The 12177-nt window shown below is 41.0% G+C and overlaps 1 protein-coding gene across 3 annotated transcripts in view; it reads right to left on the bottom strand.

Annotated features, from left to right (window-relative positions):
• Window positions 1–48: 48 nt before the first annotated feature.
• The window catches only part of ttbk2a (tau tubulin kinase 2a), a 33752-nt gene continuing 21623 nt past the window's right edge, over window positions 49–12177 (bottom strand). The window contains exons 14-17 of one of the 3 annotated variants that reach the window (XM_081393896.1): window positions 11475–11807; window positions 8791–9674; window positions 8160–8287; window positions 4292–4402 (exon numbers count right to left, since the gene is read on the bottom strand). In XM_081393896.1, the coding sequence (XP_081250022.1) occupies window positions 8170–8287; window positions 8791–9674; window positions 11475–11807 (1335 nt within the window). In that variant the 3' untranslated portion in view covers window positions 4292–4402; window positions 8160–8169. Of the gene's footprint in view, window positions 4403–8159; window positions 8288–8790; window positions 9675–11474; window positions 11808–12177 lie in introns of all 3 variants that reach the window. The other 2 variants (XM_081393895.1, XM_081393897.1) reach the window with 2 other exon arrangements.

Here is a 12177-nt window from a genome sequence, read left to right on the forward strand (position 1 = left end):
TTCAGAATCTAGAACATTTAAATATAGAGACATTTCATGTTCGGAGACCTATGTTGACATGCTGAATGAAAATTTTATTCATAGCAAGTTTATAAAAATAAAATATAAAATAATTCCAACTGAAAAAACAACAACAACAACAACAAATAAACAAAACAGAAAAAAACACTGTACAAGGTATTTATGATACAAATGAAAATTAACACAAATAATTACAATAATGTACAATGTCCCACCCTATAACATTCTTTTGTACACTGTACATTTAACTTCATAAATTGTGTACAACAATATGCCGTAAGAAAAAGATGAATAAAAATGATACAGAAGCAAAACTGTAATCATCATGTATTGTTTTCTTTTCTCAGACTATTACATCACTACTTCAGCCTTTGGAACATTTGCAACTTGCTAGTTTTATTCATTCCCTTCCTTAGAGATGAGAAACTGTCAGTTCATTGCCATAACAATAATGTGCAGTTGAATTGTTCGATACACAAATGCATGGGAGGGAAAAAGTTGAGATCCACCAAGAAAAGAATCTCAGTGATGTGTAAATTTGGTCTGTTTTGGAAGTGATAAAACCAGTAAACTAGACTGCAGTATACTAGACTAGCATTTCACTAAACGCTAAATAGATCGGTTATTTTACAGAAGGCAAAGGGGTATGTCAACTAAATGAGAAACAGCATTTCAGGGTGTCCAGGAAAATTCTGTGCTGTTTTCTTTGTTATTTAACAGTGATCCGATGAACATGGAAACTTTGCCAGGGTGAAATTTGCCTGTAATCTCATTTGGCCAAAGGATTTATTGCAGTAATGGTAGAAAACAGCTGTTTTATAAGATGACTGACCAGACAGTTTCTTAGGGCAGAGTGAAGACTGTAATTGCAACTGTACTTAACTAATTATCTAACTAAAGTGATGCTATATTGGGGGATCTTGCTACTAATGCCTTTTCTTTAATGAGAAATAATCAATATTTGTACCACATGCTGGTAAATCACTTACCAGATTACACCAGCATACACATAAACGCATATTAACCAGCCGAGGATTGAGTAGGTACATAAACGTTCACTCTGCAAGTGCTGATATAAAGTTAAAACAGGTAATGAGCTTAAGAGAATATGTTTAAAACAAACCAGAGGCAAAACAAATATGAAGTCCCTATTTACAAGCTGACAGTACTTATCAGGCTACAAACTCCAGGTACTGTATATGAAAACTTGTAAGCTGTATTTATTGTACATTGCGGCATTTTGTTATTTCTCTCTAGCTCATGCAAAGGGTTGGCATTCTATGGGAAGTGTAATTACAGCATTTTACAAGCGGAAAAGGAAGACGGCTGTGTAAGTTAATGCTCCAGTCTTTGAAGGGAATTAGCTGCATGCTTTTAAAAAATAGGTATTATTATTCTTAATGAACTATGAAAGGTTTAAAGGTTTTAAAACTAAGTTATGTTGAGTTTCGTTCGACTGAAGATATCATGTGGCACTTACAATAAAACCATGTTTAGTCACTGATATTGGCTAATGTATCAGTATTAGAACTCTTCCCTTAAATTAAGAAATTGTAAAAGTATTGCAATTTTAAAACCTTCCCTTTTAACATTAAGTTTTTGACTGATCTTTTATATTGTAAGCGAGGAGAGTAGTCATTTTTTTGATATGCGAAGAGAGAATCTGCAGAATTCCTGCTTGAAATCTGTCAAATGGGTTAAGAAACACAAATGTTTGATGGATCTGAGAGTATTCCATTCTTATTGGTAGCTAAAAGCGGAAATCAAATGAACTAATAAATACTACATTCAAAAATGCAATCTAGTGTACAGAACTTTGTAAATGGTCCAGTTTTAAGGATGTCCGTAGTTTTTTAATGGTAAGTATAGTAGGAGTGGATTCTGTTTGGGCCTGCAAATAACCAGTAAAAACTAAATGTGACTTTCACTGGAAACGGTAAAAATGCTGTGAGATACAAGTAATAATGATTCTGAAAGCTTGAGCACTGCCCTATACAGTATACATATTCCAAAGCAAAACTTCTTTAGGCACATTGAAGCACAAGAACACTTTTTTGTTGTTGTTGATTATTTCAGTGGTCACCGTTTCTTGAAAAAAAAAAAAGAAAGTAAAAGAGAACTGGCTTTCCTCTTGCAAACTCAGTAAGGTCAGAAATAGTCTACGCAAGTACATTTTAAGTGCATGGTCCTGTTGTACATACTTGAAGGTATGGTCCACCCAAAACTAAAATCATTTGCTCATCCTCATGTCGTTACAAACCTTTATGACTTTCTTTCTTCTGTGGAACACAAAAGAAGATCTTTTGAGGAATGTTGGTAACCAAACAACTTTAGTTACCACTGACTTCCAATGTATCAAAAAACAAACACTGAGATATTTTCTTACGGTCCACACAAGTCTGTCACAGAAGTCCTGAAAAGTGAAGCCAGAGCATTTCGATCGCCCCCTGGCTGCAGTATAGGTCATAAACCCCGCCCTCTCCATGTAATCGAATGGGACGTGAGCTAAATAAAAAAATCCAATTACAGTTCAAATAATTTTTTTCCAAAGATGGTTTCTGTCATTTTAGGTTGTTCTTATCAAGCAGAAGTATGTTCACGTGTTTGTTTTCCCAACAAGTTTGGTTTTAGCTAGTTATCTGATGCTATAAAAACCTCCTCAGGATCACTTCTGACTCGATCTCCAAACTACGTAATTGGCAACAACCGTTTTTTTTTACAGTGGAAAGAAGCAGAGACGCGCTGTCCATCTTTTTTAACAGCCTACCCTAATGTATTCCACATAAGAAAGAAATGCATAGAGCTTCGGAACAACATGAGGGTGAGTAAATAATGACAGAATTTGAAAGCTAACTCAGGAAGGTTCTCCGTTGCTCCAGTAGTTGACCTGAAATTAAATCCTGAACGTATAGGAACACTAATGACTGAATTTTAGCTTTGTTACTTGCGTAGAGTATGTTTCAGGCAACATATACCCCTTTTCCACCAAGGCAGTGCTGGTGCCGGTTTGGAGCCGGTGCCTACTCGCGAACCAGTTCTTTGTGTTTCGACAGCCAAATAACTGGTTCTCGGCCAGGAAAATTGGTTCCAAAGCGGCACCAACTCCTTGCTGGACTAGAACCGTTCTTTTACCACGTCATGCTTACGTCGGGGGCTGGGGGCGGGGATATTGTCGAACTTCTTCTCGAACGTAACCTCCGTCTATAGTAATCCAGACGATCAGCACAAATGTGTTCTAAACGTCTTCTTCTGACCCCAATATAGGATCGCAAAGCCAGGAGAAACATTTGAAGAAAGACGATGTAGTCCAACATTGTAATTGTTATGCTTGAAGTTGGGAAAGCTAAGACGTATGGCAACGTACACAGTGACGTAACGATGTCGTTCGCTGGGCTCTCTAGTCAGTGGAAAAACAAACAGGTTCTGAGAAGGTTCGCAAAATGAACCAACTTTGAACCAGCACCAGTTCCGAACCAGTTCTTTTTTGGTGGAAAAGGGGTAATACTGTATAGGTGCTGACAGTTGCAAAAGCACAGAGCACAGATAGGGTTAATGATAGCATGATCTATCAGTGTACCTGCCACTGCTCGGAGAGCGCTGCAATGCATCAAAGCCCAAATAAATAACATCATAAATACTATATTACAGCTGAGCTTGATGCAAAACCTTATGTAATTCATGAATACATCCAATCATCTTCGTTAATGCTCTGGAATGTTTGAAAAAAAAAAGAAACTATAAAATACAAAAGATCCAGCCAATCACCATCATGCATTACCTCCCATGTTCTGAAACTGACTTAAGTGTTCAAAGCAGCATCTTAAAATTGAGGCTATTGATGGAGAGAAAATAAAGTTGGAAAAACCCAGATGTGTGGCGGAATAAGTGTTTAACCCAAATATCCCACTTCTGCCAGAGTCTAAACCCTGTGGTTGACTATCTGCTCAGCTTGCTTGAGCACCTGAGCTCGCGGATGCCGGCTTTGCCCCGTTGGGTGAGAATGGCGGCGGAGCGAGCCTGTCTCCCGCAGCATCCTTCCAGTGTGTGAGGATGAGAGCGGCGCAGAGGAGGTGAGCCGGAGAAACTGGGAGGAGAGCGGCTGCGGGTCAGACAGCCCCCGCGATGCTCGTGGCGGGACGGGGAAGAGCTGATGGAGCGTTGCAGTGAGGAGGAACTGCGAGGGGAGGCGCTAGAGCTGCGCTGGTGGAGGTGGTGAGCAGCGATGGGACTGACGTACACATGCCTCTTGTCCACGTGCTGGGGGGATGAGCAGCTGTGGTGCGGAGAGCCACGGGGCGAGCTGGCATGCATTAACTGGGCCAGACAGGTCAGCAGGTCTGAGTCACTGCTGCTGCCGGCAGGCATCCTGTACCGCCGGTGCCTGGAGGACGAGTAAAAAAAAGTCAAACAATGCTATAGCATGAAATAAGAACCAAGAGATTGCCTGAAAAACTCATACAGTGATCAAAAAGAAGCCAATTTACAAATAGTACCCTGAATAATACTACCCCGAATACCTAAGCAACCGCTCAAAATGCCTTAGCTACTGCCTAATAACCATCGACAGCTCTTTAGCAACCACTGAGCAGTTAATTAGCAACCACCCAAAACACAGTGCCAAGCACCCATCATTTTAGTAAATGTCTAACAACTTTCCAGGTGATATTGGTGGGTGCTGGAGGATTCTGGATGTTTGTTAAAGGGGTCATATGATGCTATTTTCAAAAGATCATTATTTGATGTATTGGGTGTAATAGATTACAATATGTTAACATGCTTTCATGTAAAAAAAAACATAAACATAATTTTTCACATACTGTACATTATTGTAGCTACTATATGCTAGGGCTGTCAACGAATATTCTAAATTCTAATATATATTCGAATAGTTTTAAAAAACAGAATTCGAAGGTGAAAATTAATATTCGAAAGTGGAAAAACACGCCCGCGGTAGCAGAGGCGCGGCTGTCTGCTTTGTGAGTGGGCGCGCTGCCTGAGGGGTTCTATATACTGTAAAACTTCAATTAATGTTAATAATATTTGTTTCAATCACTGAATGAAGCCTGCTATATTTGGGACAAGAGTCGCGACCTTAAATTGCTTGCACAAAACTCTTGATCAGCACTCAACATTTGTTTATTGTTGTTGTACATTTAAACCGTTATGTGCAGAGAGCGTGAGGGCGAGAGAGAGAAAGAGTGCCCGCGAGTCTGCGGTCTTGGCCATTAGTTGATTTACTTGTTTTTGTGTAGGTAATACGTTGTTAAATATGTTTAAACTTAAATAAACTACCTATACAAGTAGATATGTCACTTTGTATTAATTTGTCCTGTTATTGACGTAATGCGCAACCAGATGTTCGAATAGTGCGTTTGTAATAAATGTGTTTTTTTTTTGAGGGAATATTCCGTCATTTTTGAGCAATTTTGACAACCCTACTCTATGCCCAGTCTTTCTAGCCTGGTTCTGCCAGACTCTCGTACATTTCATTTGTACAGAGAGTCTGGCCTCGCTCCATTGAGAAACGTTTACTTCCTTGTAGGCGGGTTCTCTGTTAAAGTTCAAAACTATTGGATCTGCCCAGAGTCACTCAGGATCTGCCATAGCCAATCGCTAACGTGTGGTCGTCCGAATGATCAGAGGATTATGTTTAGAATAAGATGTCTGTCTTTTATAAAGTTTATAAAGCGACGAGAATACTTTTTGTGCGCAAAAACAAACAAAAAAAAAGACTTTATTCCACTATTCATTTCCTTCTCTCTGTTCCTCGAGTCTTGATAAAGCAGCGTGTCTGTGTGTTGTACGTCACACGTAGGCTCACTATTGGCCGACGCTAGTCATGTGTGTGATCACATCAACGTCATCGTTCTCAGCCACTCCCTCTATTCGCTGATTGGTCCTACAAAAAATTTGTTTCTGGAAACCTAAGAATATACAGCAGTCCCAGACGTAGTACTGAAGGAAAATGAAATTGAGCGGAAGTACGTAGGAGGGCGGAGCCAGGCTACAGTCTTTCTAAAATGCTTCAATTTCTACAAATCCCCACCTTCTGAAAAGCGCAGTGTGCTCTGATTGGCCAGCTGACCCAGTGCGTTGTAATTGGCCGAACACATCATGTAAATGTAACGCTGCTTACCATAATCGAGCGTCAGCTTCCAAAGCAATTATAAAGACAGTTAATAATGTTGTCAGTTTTACTGTATAATTTTGAGCTCGAGTCAGATTCTGAAAATGCAGACGATCAAGCCGATCGATTGGAACCAACTCTGCAAGCGCAACTTCAGCAGAACGTTTCACAGTGGGACGTTTTTAATTACTTTAATTACTTACTTTTCAGATACGATGTTATAACGGTTTAATTTGTCTTCCTAACTGTAACAACTTCACGTCCTGAAGTGATAACATAAATACAGTTTAAAGACATACTGGTGTAGCTCCATGGGCGCGTGCTGCTTCAGCTCTGCTTAAGCGGCCAGTGTGAAACAGGAGTGCATCTATGTTTGTCATCTTTTCACTACAAGTTATGAGCGGGGAACAGAGGATCCTATGTTTGTAAATATAAATCGATCTCTGCACTTTCGATCATAAGAATTACAAACAATAGCATACCTGCCAACCTTGAAATTATTTTTTGCGTACCGACGGCGACGGGGGGGGGGGGGGGGGGGGACGACGACGACGACACACATACATTATATTGCATTGCATAAAATGTGTGCTGGACAACTAGTCTAAAATTAAGAAACCACTATAAAACTGTAAAAAAAAATAAAAAAAAGACAATTAAGATAGGCTAGTTAATTTATTATTTCAATATCCAAATATGACACTAAATAGCACAGGAAAAGGGCTTCTATTTGTGACGTGCTGTCTTTGCATTTAAACATTGCGCATTTTAAACAGGACACGCATTAGCTGAATAAATGTTAGCCAAAACATATTTATAGAAAACAGTTGACAATGAATACAGGAGTCCAATAATTGCATAACGAATCACTTATTCTAAAAAGAATGTCAAGTATACCAGTAAGTTAGACGAATCCGACATATAAGGGCTGTTAACAGTAAAACGTTCGTCATTTAACGAATTTTAAAAACAAGGATGGATAATACAAAATGCTTTCTGGCATTTTCACAGAAAAAAAAAAAAAAAAAAAAAAAAAAAAAAAACAAGCAAGAACAAAATTTAAACTTAACCCGTCAAATTTAATTTTACAATCTTCTCTTTGTGCGCGCGTCCGTGTTTGTGAGAGAGCTCGCGCAGCACTGATACAACGGTACTTTTTAATCCATAACTAACACGCTAGTTTTCATACAAAACAAATATGTAACATAATTAGGTACTTTAGTTATTATTAACACAATAACGTAACACATGAAGGCTACGTTTCTTAGCACTGAGAATTAATTAATAAACGCCTGTTTCTCCAGACTCGCGCTATCCGTAGCCTAATCCACAAATGATCACATCACTTTCATAATCACGAAGCCATAGCGATTTCAAGTTTATTAAGATTTATTGTTCAGTATTTCTTGAGCATTTTATTATTTGCGTGACTGAATGAGGTCTTCCTCTTTTTCTGAGTGACCATGAAGAACGGGGTATTTTAAGATAATCCATGCGATCCGTGTGTTAGGTTAACTCAGTACAATATTTCAACTTTCCATATCGAGCCCAGCCCAGCCCGTTTACCTTCAGGAGTCAGATGTAGCCTACAGTGACTACTGTAACGTTACTGTCCTCGCTTATGAAATCAGCCAGACTGCGGCCGCGGGAGTGGAAGGCGGATCGAGCGGGATTCTTTATTGGTGTCGATTTTCAGTCTCTTTTTAATGATAGGCCTTACGCATCTGTCAATCATCCCTGCTTGCTATTTGGGGAATGAATCCAGCGCTATGATTGGTCGAACTCTTCTTCTTCCTTGATTTGAGGACTGCGCGTGCAGAGGCGTCACCAGGTTTTTGCGTAGTTTAGACTAACAAATCGTACCAGCGTACTTTGATGTCAAAATGCGTATCCGCTACGCAAAATGCGTACAGGTTGGCAGGTATGCAATAGGCGTTAATCTACACTGCACAAAACTCTTCATTTGAACTGTCAATAGCAAACACTTTAACAAATAATAAAACATACTTACAGGCTCTGATTCAGAAGCGCCAGATTGCCCTAGCAAAGTTGGAATTGCCCCATTTTTTAGAAATAGCCTTTGTGCACAGCCGGCCTTGTACTCTCCCAGGTTCAGGAAACTGTCCTCCGTAAAATGCGCTGCACAAACACGAACATTTGGGTTGTACTGTTCTGGAACAGTGTTGTAAATAAATCTTAATCACTGATTCCTAATTGCATTCACTTTCGGAAGGCCAAATAAAGTGCTTTTGCTTTCGCGTAGAAACACCACGACATGGTGGCAACAACACTACTACGATAACTAAGGCCACACCTTCTTTCTTTGCGCATGCATTTGGGCGGGATTATGCAAATATTGTGGGAGACTTTGAGCTTTGTAACTTTGCAGATCCTATACATGCACAAACAACGACATAACACTAGAGAAAAGGAAATCATGAAAATATATCATATGACCCCTTTAAGATGTTCTCTGAGGTTGCTAGGTGGTAGTTAGAACGATTGTAGGCAGCTGATAAGGGGTAGACATATTGTAGGTCTAAAGTTCTTGTGGGTAAGTAAGAATTTTGGTTTTCTAGAAAGTCATGCATTTCGGTCTAGGGTTAGAATTTTTTTTGGCTTTGCTGAGCCAAAATAACTACCTTGAATCCACAGTGGAGCGGCTAGGAGGTTTTCCTGGTGGTGGACGGGGCATGAAGTGTGCCGTGATGGTTTCCGCACTAGTTGTAGGGGTAACTGGCCGTGGTATCTTGCTCTTCCGTAAAAGTGGACTGGAGGAAGAGGACAGTGATGGAGCATCATCTCCATTACGATCGGAACGAGAACCCAGAAGCGACTCGTCATCTTGAGAGCGTTCAGAAGAGGCAGAAGAAACCTGGTCCCGCTGCATGGCAGCCATGATGACACGCCTGTCGGAGGATAACGTCGGGGAAGCGGAGGGTGAAAGTGGAATGTGGTGAACCCTCCTCTGGAGCAACTTCTCTTTAGCAGATCCAGGCGGTGGATCCACAAGGCTAGATGGTTCTAATACTGGGATACGGCTGTGCCGGTGACTGGGATCTTGTTTGGAAATGGAGGCTGGAGAAGATGGGCCGTTTCTGGTAGGACCACCTTCCTTTCCCTCCTCCAGAGACCATTGGTTGGGCTCTAAGGAGTGCTCAATAATGAATGCATCATTCTTGGGGTCCTTTAGTTTTGGAAGCTGCTCGTTGCTGTCTAAAGGAGGTGTAAGACAGCTTTTCATCAGAACTTGGCTATGCAGAAAGGAAGGTGTGCGTGGAGACGGCATCAGGCTTGGCACTGGGCTTGAAGGTTTCTGAGGACCATTCCTGTTTAGTAAAGGGTCCCCTTCGTCCTTAGAGGGGCTGGTGGGCTGGAAAGCAGCCGGCTCCTGTGGGGAGTTGATGTCAGTTGTGTTGTCTTGAGGATGGATCTCATTGTTACCATTATCAGTATCACGTCTCTCCAATGGAACACTTTCAGATGCAGATTGGGAGGACAGCACAGAAGGTCGCTGAGCTGTTAGCTGAGAGAGGGATAGAGAAAATTAGCAATGAATTACATAAATGTTCATGTCCTTGATGTCATCCAGAGGTCATAAATTCAGTTTCAGTCTTGATATTAATGCCTGTATTGGTAATCAAACATGCTTGCATGCAGATAGAAACAGATCTTTGACAAACCACACGTACTATCTTAATGTTAGTGAAGAGACAATTGCCCCTTTCAAACATACAGTCTTTCCTGGTAAATTACCAGTAAGAGTAATGGTTACTGGTATGATCACGTAAAACGTCAGAAGGTGCTGAAGTAAGAAGTCTGCTTTGGGCCAATCAAATTCTTATGGATGCGGATGAATGAAGACAACGGCGCGGCGTTTAAAGATCACTTCCGATGACTGACATCACATCATTTACGGTATTTTGGAGCTGATGTGTAAATGGTCTCTTACCGGTAGAATGCCAGAATGCTATTGCTTGTGTGAACAGCATATTTGTGTATTCACCGGTAAAGTAATTCAGGCAATTTTACAGTAATTTACCGGGATTGATGTGTGAAAGGGGCTAATGTCTTTAAAGTGTTAATATCCTTTAGATCAAAGGGGTAAAATCCAGCTCAAGGAGGACCAATGTCCTGTAGAGTTTAGCTCTGACCTGTTTTAACACACCTAACTGGAAGTTTGTAGTACTAGTAATCCATAAGGTTTAGGTTTGTTTGATTAGGGTTGGAGCTAAACTTTGCAGTACAGTGCCCCACCAAGAGCAGGATTAGATACTCCTGCTTTAGACACCTAGGATGAAAGGCAAAACCTGACTGCCAAAGGCTTAAACAGGATAAGAGGCGGTTAGTCACATATTCAGAGGAATGAAAACACACAAGCTCTGTTCCAAAAACTAGTGACTGATTTGGAACTCTCTAAATAAGCATTACCTCTGTGTGGCACAATCACCACACAAATATTTATCCTTAAGTCAAGTGGAAGACTTGACTCACAACTCAAGTCTAAGCTAAGCTGAACCCCTCCAGGAGTAGGTTTGGACAACCCTCTCATAAATGGTACAAGAGCCACAAAAATGCTAGTGACGGCCCTGCAAATAATAAAATGTAAACCAATGAAATTTTACTAGATACATATACATAGTATTATACACCAGGCTACACTAGTGCTAACACAACGTCACATAGAACTGATAATCTGCTTGATACAATTATAAATGTCTATTTCAGACTTTCCTATGCAGACTCACCTGATCAAGCAGAGCCATTTATTCAAGACACCATCTCAAATTTTTTCTTTAGCCAAGAAAAATTAAAGATTATTGGTGCAAACTTAAATTTCTATAAATGTTGTAATTGCTATGTTCCTGTTTTTGTGCTTTTTCAGCACAAATCTTGTTGCAATGCATTCCAGTATTATCTTTTTGGAGAAGGATATATGCGATGCAACTTTTGGGATGCGCTTCCAGTTAGAAGCATGCCTTTTATGCCCTAAAATGCCATTAAGGTAGGGAGTTCACTTGGTTTGTAGGAACAGAGCTATTAACAAAAGCTATTAGCAAGGTCCACAGTTTTAAGGACACAACCTTGACAGAAAACTTTACTGGGCATGCATAACGGACAGAACAGTATTCCTGAAGTTCTCTGAGGAGAGAGCACACCAAAAACAGCATAACTTCAGTGTTACAGTCAAATACAACTATATAAATATATAAAAAAAATCAAGAATATAAAGAACGTAGGAAACAGCAAGACTGGAGAGAAGACATGTTTGGTGGGCAGAGGTGGTTGAAGTTATGGGAAGCACGGAATGGGAGTGCCTATTCACCTGCTGAAGCTGAGCGCGGGTGATTCGTATGACTGAGGGGAACTTGTTGTTTGCGGCACTCGCTGGAATGGCAGGAAGTTTCCTGCGTCCAGGCGAATGGGCGGCACGGAGCTGGGAAGGTAGTGGCAGCGAGGCGTGGCACGAGGAGGTGGAAGAGGAAAGGTGGTGTTGGTGGTCTGCAGATTGGCTGCGGCGCAACCCGGGCAGGGCGCGCTGGTGTAGGGGGTCCGACAGGGTGGTCAGGAGGGTGTGCGGGCTAGGGGAGCGCAGTTGCAGGGGGCTGCACGTCCTCGCCACAAGCTCCTCAGGTTGGGATGCAGGAGAGGTGGGCAGCTAGAGAAGGAAAGTGGGGAACAGTGGAAGGGAGGCGAAGAGGGTTTAGTGAGGTGAATTAGGTGAGTCAGGGGCGATGAATGGGTAGCGAAGATGGGGCAAAGTAAAGTAAAAATACTGATTAAAACGGACAGAAAGATAGGAGGTGGTAATGAAGGAATGAGAATAAGCAAAATGGCACAGCAGCGATACATGTGGGTAGGAAGAATGCAAATTCTAGAAAATTCCATAGACCTCAGCACTAAAATCAAACTTTCAGAGTCAGTAATGTGCTCAAATCTGCAGCATACTAATAAAATAAACCAGCTCTGTGTGATTTTACAATACTCCACCCACAGACAGTGTCCTGACCAAGGCAGTGAGGATACAA

This window comes from Scardinius erythrophthalmus (genome assembly GCF_964197995.2).
Source record: "Scardinius erythrophthalmus genome assembly, chromosome: 19".
NCBI lineage: Eukaryota > Metazoa > Chordata > Actinopteri > Cypriniformes > Leuciscidae > Scardinius > Scardinius erythrophthalmus.